The sequence below is a fragment of the Hypomesus transpacificus genome, chromosome 17, assembly GCF_021917145.1.
Source record: "Hypomesus transpacificus isolate Combined female chromosome 17, fHypTra1, whole genome shotgun sequence".
NCBI classification, from domain to species: Eukaryota; Metazoa; Chordata; class Actinopteri; order Osmeriformes; family Osmeridae; genus Hypomesus; species Hypomesus transpacificus.
In genome coordinates, this window is record NC_061076.1 from 2903268 (window position 1) to 2919307 (window position 16040).

The 16040-nt window shown below is 43.3% G+C and overlaps 3 protein-coding genes across 4 annotated transcripts; 1 reads left to right on the plus strand and 2 right to left on the minus strand.

Annotated features, from left to right (window-relative positions):
- Positions 1 to 1717: 1717 nt before the first annotated feature.
- odad4 (outer dynein arm docking complex subunit 4) lies at positions 1718 to 6722 on the minus strand. The gene is given in 13 exon segments (XM_047038732.1): positions 1718 to 2138; positions 2987 to 3626; positions 3723 to 3823; positions 3987 to 4183; positions 4288 to 4374; positions 4459 to 4495; positions 4498 to 4665; positions 4734 to 4958; positions 5202 to 5358; positions 5645 to 5706; positions 5820 to 5973; positions 6241 to 6372; positions 6499 to 6722. Coding segments are annotated over 12 exon segments (1473 nt in total). The 5' UTR covers positions 6616 to 6722; the 3' UTR covers positions 1718 to 2138; positions 2987 to 3590.
- Positions 6723 to 7043: 321 nt separating this feature from the next.
- Positions 7044 to 13286, minus strand: dnajc7 (DnaJ (Hsp40) homolog, subfamily C, member 7). Its single transcript, XM_047038722.1, has 14 exons — positions 13180 to 13286; positions 12173 to 12261; positions 11903 to 12027; positions 11574 to 11687; positions 11347 to 11421; positions 11141 to 11259; positions 10892 to 11045; positions 10257 to 10421; positions 9680 to 9771; positions 9363 to 9436; positions 8936 to 9082; positions 8693 to 8845; positions 8513 to 8584; positions 7044 to 8397 (listed from the first exon to the last, which is right to left on the minus strand). Exons 1-14 carry the CDS (start codon positions 13251 to 13253, stop codon positions 8360 to 8362), a joined length of 1491 nt encoding a protein of 496 aa, XP_046894678.1. The 5' UTR covers positions 13254 to 13286; the 3' UTR covers positions 7044 to 8359.
- Positions 13287 to 13325: 39 nt separating this feature from the next.
- Positions 13326 to 15247, plus strand: nkiras2 (NFKB inhibitor interacting Ras-like 2). Of its 2 annotated transcripts, none has more exons than XM_047038725.1 (4): positions 13326 to 13474; positions 13709 to 13809; positions 13926 to 14167; positions 14279 to 15247. In XM_047038725.1, exons 2-4 carry the CDS (start codon positions 13716 to 13718, stop codon positions 14519 to 14521), a joined length of 579 nt encoding a protein of 192 aa, XP_046894681.1. In that variant the 5' UTR covers positions 13326 to 13474; positions 13709 to 13715; the 3' UTR covers positions 14522 to 15247. The 2 variants fall into 2 exon arrangements, with proteins under 2 accessions (XP_046894681.1, XP_046894679.1); XM_047038723.1 differs by having other exon boundaries at positions 13447 to 13512.
- The last annotated feature ends 793 nt before the right edge of the window (positions 15248 to 16040 follow it).

The window sequence follows — 16040 nt, forward strand, 5'->3', positions numbered from 1 at the left end:
AGAGGAGCAGGGGGAGGAACGCCGGACTCTGCCGTCCCCGCCGCTGCCGTCCCCGCTGTCGCCTCCTCAACCTCATCAGCTGGCCACAACACCAGCTGATTCTCAGTGAGAGAAACCCGTGCACCAACCGTGCGAGGCGTGACAAAGAGGGCGCTTAGGGACAGTTCAGATGCAGAGCCATAAAACTCCTTCACAGCCTGCAGAGAGAATTTGAGATTAACAGATACCAGGAAACAACAGATAGGGGGGGGGGGGGGGGGGGGGGGACCATGTTATGTAAATCTATCAATAACACCAGTAGGTTCCACTGGCACTATCAATTTAGACTTACCGGTTTCTCTGCATATTCCTTAGCTCCTTCTACCTTGCCATAGTCACAAAATTTGGTAGTGCAATGAAGGGGTCCTTTGGGCTGGAAATACTGTTCAAGGTCCACCTCCTTTTCAGCCTCACCCGTGACTGTAACAAAAAAACAATGCAAGCTTAATCTCACAAAACATGTAAAAAGTGTTACAAATATTAGCCAATTCTACGGCACCCCTCGATCCCTGACCACTTTGACTGATCCAAAGCGTCTGGTTCCTGAGCCTACTCACAGTCAGTCAAGTGCTTCTTGAAGGCCTCAAGGGTGTCCAAGGTCTTCAGGAAGTCCATGGCAGTGCACCTGACCTTGTCCTGGATACAGTGGAAAAGAAACCAGCCAAAGAACAGGGGCAGGGCTGTCTCCTTATACAGGTCCATCATGGCCTGAATCTGGGCCTCCTCTAAACCACGACGAGACTTCTTGGCCAGCTGTGCAAAATCGCTGTTCCACTCTGTGCGGGGCTCCAGATATATGGGCACCAGCCGATGCTGCTCTGCCAGCTCTGCCAGATCGGCCAACCGATCATGGGTATGGTTGCTGTCATCTAACACCACCACAGCCGGTCCTGCACTGCAGCGCACCGCCTCAGCTTCTTCTACTGCCTTGTACGCAGATACTTCTGGGAGCTCTGCTTTCATTATACGATCATCTGCAGAGCACACAGTGCAGAGATCCTTGTAGCTGTCAGCAATAGCTTGTGCGAGGAAACTCTTTCCACTGCCCGGCAGGCCTCTAAGGATAATAAGGGTGCGGGAGGTGCGCAAGGTAGCCATGGTCTGCTTTTCCTGCAGCAGGGCAAAGGATAGAGATCCAGGTGCAGGAACAGGCACTTCCCCCTGTGATATTGTTACAACTTGCTGCTCCAATTTCTTACTCTCTACTGTCATTTCCACTGCTACCACCTCTACCGTTACAGTCTCGGCTTCTCCTGGCTTCTCAACGTCCACTTCCTTCACGGTCACATCTTCATCTGGCTTCACAGTTTCAGATTCTGCTGGTTTCTTTGCCACCTCCTTGATTGGGCTCTCTGCCATGACCACCTCTTCAGTCTCTTTTGGTTTCACAGCCTTTGCTTCCAACTGTGGCTCGGCCTCCACTCGTTCGGCCTGAGCCGCCTTTACGATTTCTGGCTTTGTCTGAGTATCTGGTTCCACTGCCATCACCATCTGGACATCTGCCCGTTTGTCAGATTGCTCTGGCACTTTGTCTTGGCAAAGCTGTTCGGTATCCTCGGGTTTCTGTGACTCTGACAAAACCGGCTCAGATAGTTTAACCACCACTGGATGGCTTGCTGCCAGTGGTTCATCCAATGGGAGAGCTTCTAGGGTTTTCTCTGGCAAGTTCTGGATGTGCTCTGGTTCCATGTGTGAAACTGGATCCAGAACTTTCTCCACTGATCTACCTGCTTCATTTTTTTCTGGTTCAGCTAGCTTCTCAGATTCCACCAATTTGTCAAGAGACTCATGAGGTGACTGGTTTGCCACCATCTCGATTTTCTTACTTTCTTCAGCCGATTCTGTCACTGCAGTTGTCATGTCATCAACTTTTCCATTCAGTGTTTCATTGGCATTTAGAGGCAGCTGTTCAGTTTCCTGAACAGTGACTGGCACCTTCTCAGGGTCGCTGTGTTCCCCATGTAACTGTAACTTTAATGCTGGCACTGTTTCTGTTGCAGTTTTCAGCTGATCCTGAGTCTCAGGTGCAAGGTCCAATACTTGGGTCTCTGCAGCATCCATGTTTTGGTTCCTCCTTGTTGGGGCGATGAACCATGTACCTTATAATACAAACAGAGGTTTAGTCCAATTTCTTTTTGTATTAATTAAATCAGAATCTTAAGTTCTGTTTTGTTTATATTGGACTCTAGTATACTGGCGTCACACTCAAGGTACGATACAATTATGTCAGGTTACTTCTTAGGCAAAACATTTATATATTTACATCAGCTCAATATTTCACCACGAGGCAAAAAGTAGGCCTAATGAAGTTGCTTAAACAATGGTAGTATTCTGCGTGCACTGGCGGGGTGGGAAAAGAACACCTGCTACCGATGATAGCCTCAGCTAGCCCTTTGTTTGGCGAGTCGGACAACCTGGTTGAACTACGCACTTAAATTAAATCAACACGAGGAACAATAATTGTTTATGCGTGCAAAAAAAAAAGAGAATAACTGCTTTTCAGTAACGCATATGACGCAATGCAATAAAAAAAAGAGCATGGTCATCCTGTGGGAGACAAGACAAGTTATTTAAAGACATGTAGCATGCAGGATGCGATTAATATGGTTTATGAAAGTGGATATTCATTTCTAGTACGAGCATACTAAATATGTCTAATGTCGTGGCTAGTCAAGTGCTATAATGTAACAATGAAACGATGGACGGGGAGTGGCAGCGACCACGCTAGACAACAAATGAGCGTGGCATTGTCCTTCACCCTTAGAAAATAAACATATTTATATAATATAAACTATCGGTCCCTATGTCAGCGTAGACGATTGTAGATACAACTTTAAAGGAAGTTTGAAATGCATGACAAATTGGTAATGACAATAAATTAAATCTTAAAACAAATGAACAAATTATGTATAGTCCTAAATTTACTTTGAAAAACAGTATACTTTACCAAGTCCGTTATCCTGCCAAGAATGAGCGATGTGACTCCCCTTTTACAAGTCAATTCGCACAATAAGTGTGCTATGCCAACGCAGCGCTGAGAAATATGCCCTGCACACAGGAAACAAAACGGAAACTACGGGCTCTTGAGCACGCGCAAGGTTCAGATGAGGGTGGAGTATGAGTGGGGTACACTCCCGAATGCGCGTTCCCGACAACCACGGAGACTCAGATAGGCTCAGACCATGTTTCTACACAGCTGTTTAGCAAATACTACAACAGTAAGAGAGAGGGCAAGACTGGACTTGCAAAAGCTTTAATAAATGCGTCACTGCATACATCTCAAAACAAATAAACGACAGTTTATCATAAGATATCGCAGAGGATCAAATACAATCTAATTAAATATGTAAATGTATCTCTGTCAACCCCTACCAATCACCAGTATTTTTCTCCTGTAATCTGACAATCAAATGTTAATATATGCTCAGTGTGCTCAGTGCGTGTTGAATGTGACATTTTTTATTTGTATGCCTGTGATCTCCAGGTTTTGTTCATTACAGCACATTGTTTTCCAACAAGCACTCAAAAACCCAATCACGTTGTGTTGTCTGTCACTGTGCAGAATGTTGCTTTGCATCACGGAGGGCCTGGAACGACATGAAATATCTTGTTAATACGCTTGTAGGCAAGGGTAGAGTACAGACTAGACCAAACTTGACTGAGATATGGCAGGTTGATTAAACCTTATGAATAGCATCCCTGGCAGGGTCATCCTGGAGAAGCTTGGCTTGGTCCAACGCTCTCTCAAAGTGAGCAACACTAGATTTGAAGTTCCCAAGTTTCACTGACAGCAGGCACAAAGCAAAATCAACAATTCAGTTCAATTCTATTCACTGGCAGAGGAAAAGGGAACTGTAAGGAATGAGGAACTGACACTAATATGATGTTTCCAATAATACAAAGTATCAAACAAAACTCCACTCGATGGCTCAACGCGCAACACTTACACTCTGACTGTGCGACCAACACACACGCATTCAGTTGCCACTTCTCATCTGTTATTTCATCGGCTGCTAGGAGAGAACGAACGCCGTAGTCACGCGCTTCTGCATAGCGTTTGAGCTCCAAGTGGCAGCGGCCTATCTCATGAAACAGCCAGGTCCTCTCCAAACCAGCATGAGCAAGAGGGATCTTCTCCTCCCAGCTAAAACAGGTTTCAAGTTCAGAGAGGAAAAAAAGTTATTTTTCAAAACAAACGACTCCCTTTTACTGTATACTGTATGTCATTGAGTTTCAAAGTCCACTTACGCAACAAGAGCGTGATGGAACTTCCCAATCCGGGCGTACACTCTGCCAATGTTGTCAAGAGCCCGAGACTTTGCATCTGAGAGCTTGCTGTTGCGCCGAAACGCCAAGAAGAGAAATACTGATGATCCAAATAGTTTGAGGCGATATTTTTGACGAAAAGGGGATACTTACCATTGTTTGGCCAACTCCAGGTCCTTCTGATGTTGTGCAGAGCCTTGTCCATATGTCCCAGGTCAAGTAAGGCATTCCCAATGCAACTGTGTAGGTTGCCAAGCACCTCCTTCTTATTGGGCACCGTTTCTTCAGACCAGAACTGTACTGTCTTCAGAACTTCTCGAGCTCTCTTGAGGCTACCCTCTGCATTGCCTGCACTCAAGGCTAAGAGGAAAAACATACAATCATCAAAAGTTCTAAGCCATCATTTGCAGCTTTCATGTCTCTCTTACCTGTATCAATCTCCTCCAGGCTCTGGAGCACGAAATGGCTGGGGTCAGAGGGGGGATTCTGACGGCTCTTGTTCCATTTCCGCTGAGTGAGTTTACGATCCCTCTCCCGTGCATAGATGGGCTTCTGCTGTCGCCAGAACTCAGTGCGAGTGTCCAGATAAGTGATGCAGTTCAGGATGACGTCCTGCAGCCTCTCGCCACCCCGCATCTTACCTTTCACCAAGTCTGGAGACCATTTATAAAACCATCTTTAAAAGTGTAACATTGCCAAATACCCTTCTTCCTTGATTAGTATTGGCAATAAGTATGAAACGAAATTCCTTAAAGTTTCAGTAGAAGGTCAGAAGTACCATTCATGCAAGAGAGGTTGGTAAAACAGAGGCAGAACATTGTCCACTAATGAGTGTGGGGGTGTATGATTAGTATAACACAAAGAAAAACACATTGGCCCAACAGGGCGAGGCTTACCCTCATCCTTCAGTAACTTCTCAAGGTACTCCTTGTCACTATACAGCTCCCCAAGCAGCTGCTTGGCCGTCTTCTCACCCTTTGGTGTTTTCTGGCTCTGCTGCCTCAATTCCCTCCTCAGCGGGTGAGCTAGTGTCTTTTGCCGTCCCTTCTTTCCCTGTCATTCAGTTACATTTCATCATTTAGCAGATGCTCTTATCCAGAGCGACTTACAGTAAGTACAGGAATGTTCTCCCCGAGGCAAGTAGGGTGAAGTGCTTTGCCCAAGGACACGTCAGTTTGCACGGCCGGGAATCGAACCAACAACCTTCTGATTAATAGTCCGACGCCCTAACCACTCAGCCATCTGAACCCCCTATCAGTTGTTAGGGGTGATCTAAAATGATGCCCACGGGTACAAGGGGAAGGTGATGGACGATGTTCATTTTGAAACTTGAGCTCACCTCATCACTCTTGTGGAAGCAAGATAAGTCCCCTTTGTTTTCCAGTTTGACAGAGGAGGGGCCTGGAATGGCACAGAGACAGGGGTTTAAAAAAAGAAAAAAAGACAGCATCCAGTGAATTATTCAAATACAGCCATGAGCTGAAACCTGAAGATGGCAGACTTCTACAACTTACTGCCTACAGAGTTGTCAATAGCTTCTTGAGCCTTCTGTATGCCCAGTCTAAACTCCTGTAACTCTGGCCTGAGTTTGTGACCCCTGTGGAAAAACACCAGTGCAAATTCGAAGTCTCCCATTGTGTACAAGGCCTCTGCTTTCTGATACAAACCCTGGAACGATAGTACAAAACCCACATGTTCAATTAACATATTTCATGTTAGAAAAATAATGATCGTACTTTTAATCTTTGGCAAAATTGCACCGCCTTTGGTAATTGTATGTGGTAGGCTAGGAATACTGGAGCAGAAATGTGCAATCGCTCTAAAAACACATGAAGAATCATGTGATTCTGAGAACATTACAGAAACATGATTGATAGTGTCTCTACGTTTAATAAGTCCGTCTGTCTGGATTATCAAGACCGGAAAATGCTGCACCTTGAAAAATTCCTTGTCCTGTTTGAGTGACGCTTCTGCATCCCGAAGAGCATTTTCGGAGTCCCCCATCTTTACATAGCATTTCGATCTAGCAACCAGACAGTTTTTGTCGTCCGGCTGGAGAATCAATGCCTGTAACATGTAACATCAATACATTTCATGATAACACATTATAGCTTTCTAGCAAGATAGTTTGTGTGTATTATAGAGGGTAGAGCTAAGTTAGCAGGTGCCTGGTCGTCATATACAGTACTGTACCGTAGAATAGCTTTCTACAGCTTTGACATATTCCCCTTTCTGGTACAATTGGTCTCCCTCTGCCATGTATGTAGAAAATGTGCTCTTGGGGCCTTGGTCTCCTTCCGTGTCAGACATTATGAACAAATCGTTCTTAACGTTAGGCAAATAGGGCCTTCTCTATGTTAGACGGCGACAGCAAGGATCAGTGGTAAGAAACAGCAGTGTGTCCCATCAGGGTATCCTAGCAACCAGTCAAACAAGTCCTGTAGTTGGGAAAACATTTGAGCTTGTAGACTTTTATCGAAGGTCATTGAACACATATCTGCCCAGAGTTGCAAAAGCTGGACATGCACTGGCTTTTGATTGTAAAATATCACCGATCAACGTGTAATTTTCAGTCCCCTTATGCAATATAAGACTATAGTCTCAACACTGCCCTCTTAAGTCTAGTTCGAGTAAACTATAGGATTGGAATGAGTCTGAGCAAAATAGAAAAATACAACTGAAAATGCTGCTATTCCGTTGTCCCAGACGACACATGGAATAAAGACAAATATGATACATTTCATGGGAGGAATCCAGAGAGGCTAACTTTATTTACATGACTGTGTGGTAGTAGTTGTTCCAACTTATGATGAGAGATGAGAATGCTTTTATTTTCGAAGTGCACCAAATGGACAAAATATCCTACTCAGCATGTTAACTTGATTAGGTTTTTATGTCATCATGTAATCCAGATGACCGCAATACGTTTGTCAATTCTTTACTTTGATGACTAATTAGCGCTATATATTTAACACGATTTGTTTGCTTGATGTAGTTGACAGATGTCAGTTTTTCACAGATGCAGTTTAAGTGCAACAAAATTTTCCTGAGTTTGTGCAATTAGGAAGCTGGTCCTTGGTTGCATTTTCATAATATAAGCATTCTCATCTAGAGCTTAGATACTCTATGAAACACAACATTTACATATTACATATGTATAAAATAAAATAAACAGTTATCAACTATAAACATAAATTAACACTTTACATTCCAGTAAAATATACAATGCAGCAACCGGTGAATGGCAACATCGAACATAAAACTTGAGGTGAGAAAGCCAACCACACAGAAGGTGAAAGTGCTAGCTTTACAAGCCAACAAAGCCATCTCTTTACTGCACATGAACAACAGTCCATGAACAAATATGATCTCCAGCAGTTGTGGAAAATCAATGCTGAACCTTAACAGTTCCTATAACATGGGGACAAGTACACAGCTGTCAGTAAGCATATCCACAGCTGGTGAATTTTGGTTCTCGAGTATACTGGTTCAGAGGGGAGGTGTTGGGCTATAGCAATATTACAAGTTGCTAAGTAACCCATGTCATTTCCTCCTTTGGAAACGACCGGGCAAGAAACTAACTTGCATGCTTTGAATACTTCCAGGAGAGCGGTTTAAGAGGCATGCTTACTGTCCCAAAGCTTCTCAGAGGTTTCCCCATGGGTCACAGATGCTCTGGGCTTCAACTGCTCAGACTCGGTAGCTACACCATCACTCTTAGGAAACATTGCATGATTCAGGCTCGTACTTGGTTTGGCCACCATTCTCTTTAAAACCATCATGTAACCAGCTATTAAAGACTTCCAGAATGTTTTTTTTCTTTTCTTTTAAGGAAATCAACTCAAAACCAGTAATAGGTGTACTTTCAACTTGCTGTTTGAGCACAATTTGTTTGTTGCATGGTGTCATTGGATAGCATTCATTTAGTCAATGGCATAGACAGTCTGACTGAGAAACAGTCAGACACGTTAAAATGAGGGTAGGTACGAGTTATAGAGGGTTGAATTTGTTTATGTCCATGATGTTGGAACGGCAGAGGTATTGGATTCCCAAATTAACCAAACTGGAAAAAGAAATTTCCTGGTCCAGATGCTATAATACAAAACACACAAGATCATTATTAGTTTGTTTTAACATTCTTTACCTAAATGACTAAAATTTTTGGGGGATAGGATAAAAAGAAAGAAGTGTTTCCTGGTATACGTACATGAGTTACCTTCGAAACTATAGCCTCCTGGCCCTCCGAAGAATGCCTTGAAAATGTTGTTGGCATCAAAATCTGGGAAAGACACGAACACATGAGTATGTCCCTGACAATCAGACACAACACTCCTAACACACTGAAGGCAGTGACGACCCCCTCCTTCCCACATCCCTAGGTGCTAACCTCCCATGTTCACGCCATCATCCTCCAGGTCCTGACCGTTGTCATAACGAGATTTCTTCTTGGGGTCGGAAAGCACGGTGAACGCCTCTCCGACCTCCTTAAACTTCTTCTCCTCCTCCTTTTGCACCTCCGCACTAGCTGAACTGTGACGGTCTGGCGGAGCAACAGAACAGACCCTTAGCGCGGCGGCGTCCTGCAGCTCTGAAACATGTTGATCGGTATGACCAGTCCCCTAATTCCTACCTGGATGATGCATGAGGGCTCGTTTACGATAAGCCTTCTTGATTTCGTCCTCGGTAGCTTTCTTGTCCACGCCCAGCACCTTGTAATAATCTTTCCGCTTGCTTTTCTTCAACTCCAGCTGTGCATTCTTCAGAAGGTGCTTGTGCTCTAAGACAATGAGTTAAACCAACATAATAAACCATGAGATAAAAGGGGGATGTAGAGGTAAACTCAAGATATCAGTTCTCAGAGGTGCACTCCCAACAAGGAGACAATAGGTGGCGCTGTATTGTAACAGAACCGTCTCCTTCACGACAGTGTAAACGACTCTCAAATGCATGTGAATTTAGTTTGGTGAAATAACAGTGAATAATGAAAGGAGATTGTTGAGAAAATAGGGCATCGTGTTCTAGACAGGAGAGGGTGAGTCATTGATGGAGACAGATACCTTTTGTCTTCTCTGTTTGGTAGACCTTCTCATAATCCCGCACTGCATCCTCATGCTGCTCGATGTCCATGTAACTACAGAACGCACACACACACACACAGGAACAATCACCAATATTCCCATATCGGAAAATCTCAGCGTGAAGAAGAAAACAATATTTACAAAGTCCTGGATATTAAGCAATGGAATCATGTGAAAGGCACTTGCTAAATGACCTTAACGGGAATGTAACATAAGATAGTCTCTTAATTTCACTCGCACTCATTCTGAACTGTCCATGCATGTAGTCGCCACGCTCAGGCCAGACATTGACCTACCATTGCGCTCTCCGTAAGTAGGCCTTGATGTAGGTCCCGTCCAGCCTGATTGCCTTTGTGCAGTCTTCGATGGCCTGCTCTAGTTTTTTCAGCTTTCAAAGGAAAAGGAAAAGAAGAGTGAGACTGAGATGCTGGCCCACTTCTAGTGGTTAGATAGAGGGCAACAAAACAAAAGAGCAGACTCAGATATATAACAAACCCCCAAAAAAACACACACAGTAAGTAGGTGCTCACCAGAAATCTGAACGTGTATAAATTTACAGTATGTCATTGTATGAGTATGCATATAAACTTACTGGCTCAGAAGGCAAACCTTTTGACAGGACAGTAGCTTGTATTGTCTTAAGTTCATCTGTCAATTGCTTTCAGAGTGTGTGACTTCCTCGTGGATTTACAACTGATAAAGATTGGGGATTTTTACGTGTATACGTGTATGCATCAGTTCTATGCTGATGAAAAACTCATCAGTAAATTTAGGGAAACGGTGTCTATAATATGAAGCCTTAAAACGATGGATACCAAAACAGCGCAAAGAGTGGATACAGAGACAAGAGAGATGATCTTCCTTGTGCTTCACCTTGGATCCAACGGTGCCCCTATTGCAGTACAGCTTGGCGTTGGTTTTGATGTTGTTGGGGTCTATTGTCAGGGCCTCAGAATACAGCTCATAGGCTGTCTCATAGTTCCCCTCCTTGAAAGCCTTGTTGCCCTCCTCTTTCTTGGCTTTAAGTGCTTTGGCATTCTGGAGTAGAAAAGAAAATACATTAGGGACCACTGAGAAGCACTCTACATTATAATCAAGCCACTGAGAATGGAGATTTTTTGTCATGTGTGATGGTTTAATGACGTTTTGTGGTATTCTTCAACACATGAAGACTGAGGGCACATATCCATATAGAGTTTTTCTCTGAAAATCGCTGGAGGAGTGCTGAGGACCACTTCAACTCAGTGCAAGCCAGTAGTTTAAACAACATATTCTTGGATAAATTAAGCTCATCATTATTGGACATTTTCATCTCTCTGACTGTTGAGTGGCTAGCAAGCTGAAAAAGAGCGCCTTTCTCTAAAGTTCAGAGATTTCAACTAGAAGCGCTCGGAGCGGCAGCCATTTTATTCTCAAGGCAGCCGCATGCACCATCTCCTCATTAGGAACAAGTGAAAAAAAATACCGGCACTCAAAAAAAAAAACGCTGTATGGACACTCAGCCTTACTCTGCAGGCGAGGCGAGCCTTCTCGTGGTCAGGGGCCATGCGCAAGGCCTGGACAAAGAACTGGACAGCCTTGTCAATGCAGTCCTCATAGTACAGACAGAGGCCTCGCACGTACAGAGCATCCCCATTGGTCGAGTCCATCCTCAGGATATCACTGTGGCCAACAAAAACAAGACACGTTTCTCTGAAGGAGAGTCGTGCATAGACTTACTTCTAAAATCGCAATCCGGATGTCATTAAAGCGGTTACCTGGCTACGGATTGAGCTTCCGGGTAGCGTCCCAGCAAGGCCAAACACTCTGCTTTGAGTACTTTGAATCGGTGGCAGGCGGAAGCAGACTCCAAGGCACGGTCCATACAGAAGACAACCTAGAGCAACCAGAGCCACAGAGACACAGTCATGTCTAGAACCCGGGAAAACGTGTCATAAAGAAACTGAGAACGACAACTGCTTACCATTCTAAAGTCGCGCTTTTCGAACCCAATTTCCGCCATCTTCTCATACTCTAGGATCGAGTCTGCATTCTTCAACTGGATTTGAGACAACACCTCTCCATAAGACATGCTTGATATAATAAATCACTGTCATTTAGGTATTTGCTACTTATTAATAGAGTGAGCAAGATTGCGAAGGGGCCAGTTTGCTGTGGTTCATGAGGTAATGCCCAGCTAGTCTGACGCACCTCCTGCTGTGCCTGGCTGTTGTCAGGTTCAAGCTCTAGAACCTTCTGGAAACAGCGGCTAGCAGCCATGGCGTTGCCAAGAGACAGATGGCACTTTCCTTCTCGTAGATGACCCTGTGGGACAATTGACTCATAGTTCTCATTTGGAGCTGTGACACAGAGATATGAAACACCCAAGAAGTCCAACTCTCCCAAAAGCAATTATTTACATGCTCAAATTTACCATTTGTCTTTACTTCTAATCTACCATGAAAACTCTTCGAAATACTAGCATTTTAGTAAGAACTAATTGCTTACAAATGAGGGGTAGTCTCCTCTGTAAAGTCTACCTTCATAAAAGTGTCATCCAGCCGCACTGCCTGCTGGGAGTCTTCCAGCGCCTCTCTATATCGGCTTAGCATCATCAGTGTAGCTGCACGGTTTCCGTAGTAACTGGCATTCTTGGGACACATGTCTATCAAGAGTATACAACAACTTTCAAATGAATTTCTTTTTTTTTCAAAGTTAATTTTGTTTGTTACTTGCCACAGTTCACATAGCTGTTCATGTGAACAGGACAATAGTACACAGTGAATCGTTGAAAACTTCACAAACTTTACCTATTGCCTTGGTATAGTAGTTAAATGCTTCAGAATAATCCTTTTTAATGTAGTAGGCATTTCCTTGTTCTTTGTAGCCCTCCGCTTCTCTGACACATACACAAGAAAACAAAAGTATTATGACATAGATTAAAATATATAAACTGGACAATGTTGACAATAATTATGTCCGAGAGGGCTTACGACAGAATTGAACAAGAGGACAGAGTTTAAATGAATTGTGTTGAATGCTGTCTCCGAATAGATCAGGACTGTCATCAAACATTAGGTCGAGACCTAACCTATATGTTGATAGTATGCTTGTCACATTAAACATTCAAAACACAAACCTGATCTCAGTAAGTGACACACATATGCATACAGTAGTAGTAGCAAGGCTGAGGTTTGTGTCAATCTGCGTCTAAACTGAGCTTCTAAGGCACGGGTGAGTTATCTTTGGGTTGAGGTTGTGACAGGTCTGCTACACAAAACCAGACTATGTATAGAAACAGCCACCACAGCAGCACAGAATGCTAGATCCAATCCCAAGAAAGTCTCGAGACGAAATAGACGTGCGCAGTACATGAAACACATGACACCCTGTAGGGCACACTGACACCGCTGGCTTTTTTAGGAAGCTCCGCCATCCTTCACACTCCTTGATGTAGTTCAGATCATAATTATAGATTGAACACATAGCGTTAGACAGCTGTCAATGACTGAATCAAAAATGTATTTAAGTTGATGATATGTCACTACATATTCGGCCTGCCTATAGCTTAGTCAGAGTCCAATAATTGTCAGAAAACGGAATGAGGCCAAAAGAAAAGTTAATTCTAACGGTACCAGCTTGCTGCTACAGTGGTAGCTAGCTGGAAAGCAGGGCTAGTTGTGCTATATAACGCGTTGTGGCTAGTGTGACAGTATCAAATCGCCAGAAAAAACTCACACTGGGTATTGGCACTATTATATTACATTCAAGGCGTGTGTTGTCAATTGTATTTAGCTGTGCCCTTATGGTTACGTACCTCTCCAATTCTTCGTCACTAAGTAATTCCATCTCTTGGTCCATGTTCACATCATCATAGTCCACATTCGCCATTTTGCCGAGACAGGGGGCGGGGCTGCAAACAGCCAATTCTCGATTTTTGACAGTTGCTCCGCCTTTCTTTTTGGTTACGTCGTTACGTAGACAGTAAACAGGAAGTCCCCAGTTTCCCAGCCGTTTATTTACTTCTTTTTTTTCCTAAACGACAATCGCTTGAGCTTTAAACAGGTAGTAAAATTGCTTTCACTGACACACTCATCAGGAAATTGTTCGAGGTGAGACTTTATTGTAAACATCTAGCCAATGTTCACTGGTAAATACAACTATCAATTTTTCAGAAACTAATGGCAGCGACAGTACCTAGCTAGCCCATTGTAGCACTGCTGCAGCTAGCTAGACTCTTCTTTCTTAAAGTAGTATGTTTCTATCGTATGTCCCCATTTTCATGTTCATTGTACTTTACGTTATCTGCAAATGGCTTGTTTTACAATGGCATTCTTAAATTACAGATTGACCATGGGCAAAAGTTGTAAAGTGGTAGTGTGCGGTCTTGCCGCTGTTGGCAAAACTGCTGTATTGGAACAACTGCTGTATGCCAACCACATTGCTGGTAGGTTAGCGGTTATTTTTGCTTGTTGTTATGTCACACTATACAAAAACAAAGGGTGAAATTAATTCAATCATTATGAATATACATAGTAATTTGTATCTGCGACGCACTTTTAGGTTCTGAATCCATGGAGACGTTGGAAGACATCTACATAGGGTCTATCGAAACTGACCGTGGCACACGAGAGCAGGTGCGCTTCTACGACACCCGGGGACTGCGGGATGGACTCGAGTTCCCTCGCCACTACTACTCATTTGCAGACGGTTTTGTGCTTGTCTACAGTATTGAAAGTAAGGAGTCATTTAAACGAATGGAGGCCCTCAAAAAGGACATTGACCGCCACAGGGACAAGAAAGAGGTCAGAATCTTAATCCATTTGTATCTAGTTTATTGTGAATGTGTTTACACAGTGTCTAACTGAGATCCCACCTGTACGGTTTGAGGCTAATGAATGACTGTTCGTTCACAGGTGACTATTGTGGTTCTTGGGAACAAGCTGGATATGCAGGACCAGAGGAGGGTAGAATCAGACATGGCCCAGAACTGGGCCAAGACGGAGAAAGTTCGTCTATGGGAGGTGTCAGTAGGAGATAGACGCAGCCTCATCGAGCCTTTTGTCTACCTGGCCAGTAAAATGACCCAGCCGCAAAGCAAGTCCACCTTCCCTTTGAGTCGCAACAAGAACAAGGGGAGTGGGTCTGTGGACAGCTGAGGCACTGTAGGATGTGGGGTTAGGAGGTCAAAGAGGAACAATAAAGGAAGCAGTGGTGAGAGGAAAAGAGGAGGAGATTTTGATTAACAGTGAAGGAGAAAAAGGAGGGGTGACTGGTAGATGAGGAACACAGACAGTTGATGATCATATGTACAATCACACATGATGCACAGATTACAAAGACTGCAAGAATGTACACAGACTGAATCAGAACTGATCACTGATCTGTGATGAAACTTAACACTGATGGCTAGCCTAAACTCATATTGATTGTTAAAGAAGTTGAGTGCACAGTACAGGGAGGAAGGAGCACAAGGGATTCATGTACTGTCAATTAATCAGGAGATTTGTTACACTACTGACATGCTCTCCCATCAGAGAAACTGTGGAAGCATGTTCTGTCATTTGTGTTATTTTTAAATACTTTATTTTTCAAAATGTAAAAAAATACATTCCTCAGTTTTTGTACCCCACTTGTATATGCCAGAAAATATATACCAAGGTTTGTTATAGCTGATCAGCTAAAATAACTCCCTACTTTTCACTAGTTTAAGCTTTGTTAATACTCACAGATGACTGATTTGTTTGTGCATCTTTATACCACATTTCAACTGAAAACCGTAGTCCGAGTCAATGTGTGCAGTATTTATCTTTTAAGTGTGTGAAGACCTGACCTTTGTTTGCTTGTTTTGTAAACAAATAAAATAGATTTTTTTCTGCGCCTTACTTTGAGTTTTGAGAATTTGAGAAGGAATGGACTACTAAATTGTCATTATGGCATTTTATATTAGTACTACATTCTCAAGTCGCTTCTTTTTTATTTATAAACATGCAACACATATATTGTGTGTGTTTTAATTGGGCATCCTTCATATTTTTTGAAATTCCAAGACTATAGGATGTGTGATTACAGTAAACTTTATACCTCTCTATTCCCAACACATCGAGAACGAAAGGAAAGGATCAAATCAGTGTGACAGAGTGACTTTGAATCATACATGGGATTCCACGGGTAAAGTTCCGGATTATCTTGAGTGACATCAAATTACTGTGACCAGCAGAGGTCTCTCCTCTCCCTCAGGATATAAGGAATCCCTCCACCTTCCTATCATGGGAGCGGGTAGCACATAGGAAAGGAAGGGTGATTTTCAAAGCCTAATATAACAACATGGAGTAAGAATTCACGAAGTTCAGGAGGATAAAACACCATGCAGTTCACACACCATAGCTCCCGTGTGCCACCTCGCCCCCACACACCCTTTATTATCACTTCAACACCTGACACGTCAGCTTATCCAATGTATAGCTCATGTATGACACATAGATCTCAATACCATGCACCCTGAGCAGGTTTTGGGCTCACTGTTTGTGTTCTGGTGGCATATTCATCTCAGGCAGCAAAATTCAAGTGCAAAGAAACAGATGTAGGCTTTGGGCCCTGTGGTAAATGAAGCAGGGCCAAATAATAAGAAAGTCAGAGAAGTTTAAACAGAATAAATTAATCTGCCAGTAGCTCAAC

What these genes read in the sequence shown, in the direction of transcription:
- dnajc7 (XM_047038722.1), bottom strand. Translation starts at nt 13,253, where the DNA reads ATGGCGAATGTGGACTATGATGATGTGAACATGGACCAAGAGATGGAA. An exon ending in ACAGCCAGGCACAGCAGGAG is followed by an intron (nt 11,422 to 11,573) that starts GTGCGTCAGACT and finishes TCTCAAATCCAG; the next exon opens with TTGAAGAATGCAGACTCGAT. An exon ending in GAAGCTCAATCCGTAGCCAG is followed by an intron (nt 11,046 to 11,140) that starts GTAACCGCTTTA and finishes TGTTGGCCACAG; the next exon opens with TGATATCCTGAGGATGGACT.
- nkiras2 (XM_047038725.1), top strand. Translation starts at nt 13,716, where the DNA reads ATGGGCAAAAGTTGTAAAGTGGTAGTGTGCGGTCTTGCCGCTGTTGGC. An exon ending in GTATGCCAACCACATTGCTG is followed by an intron (nt 13,810 to 13,925) that starts GTAGGTTAGCGG and finishes ACGCACTTTTAG; the next exon opens with GTTCTGAATCCATGGAGACG. An exon ending in GCCACAGGGACAAGAAAGAG is followed by an intron (nt 14,168 to 14,278) that starts GTCAGAATCTTA and finishes GTTCGTTCACAG; the next exon opens with GTGACTATTGTGGTTCTTGG.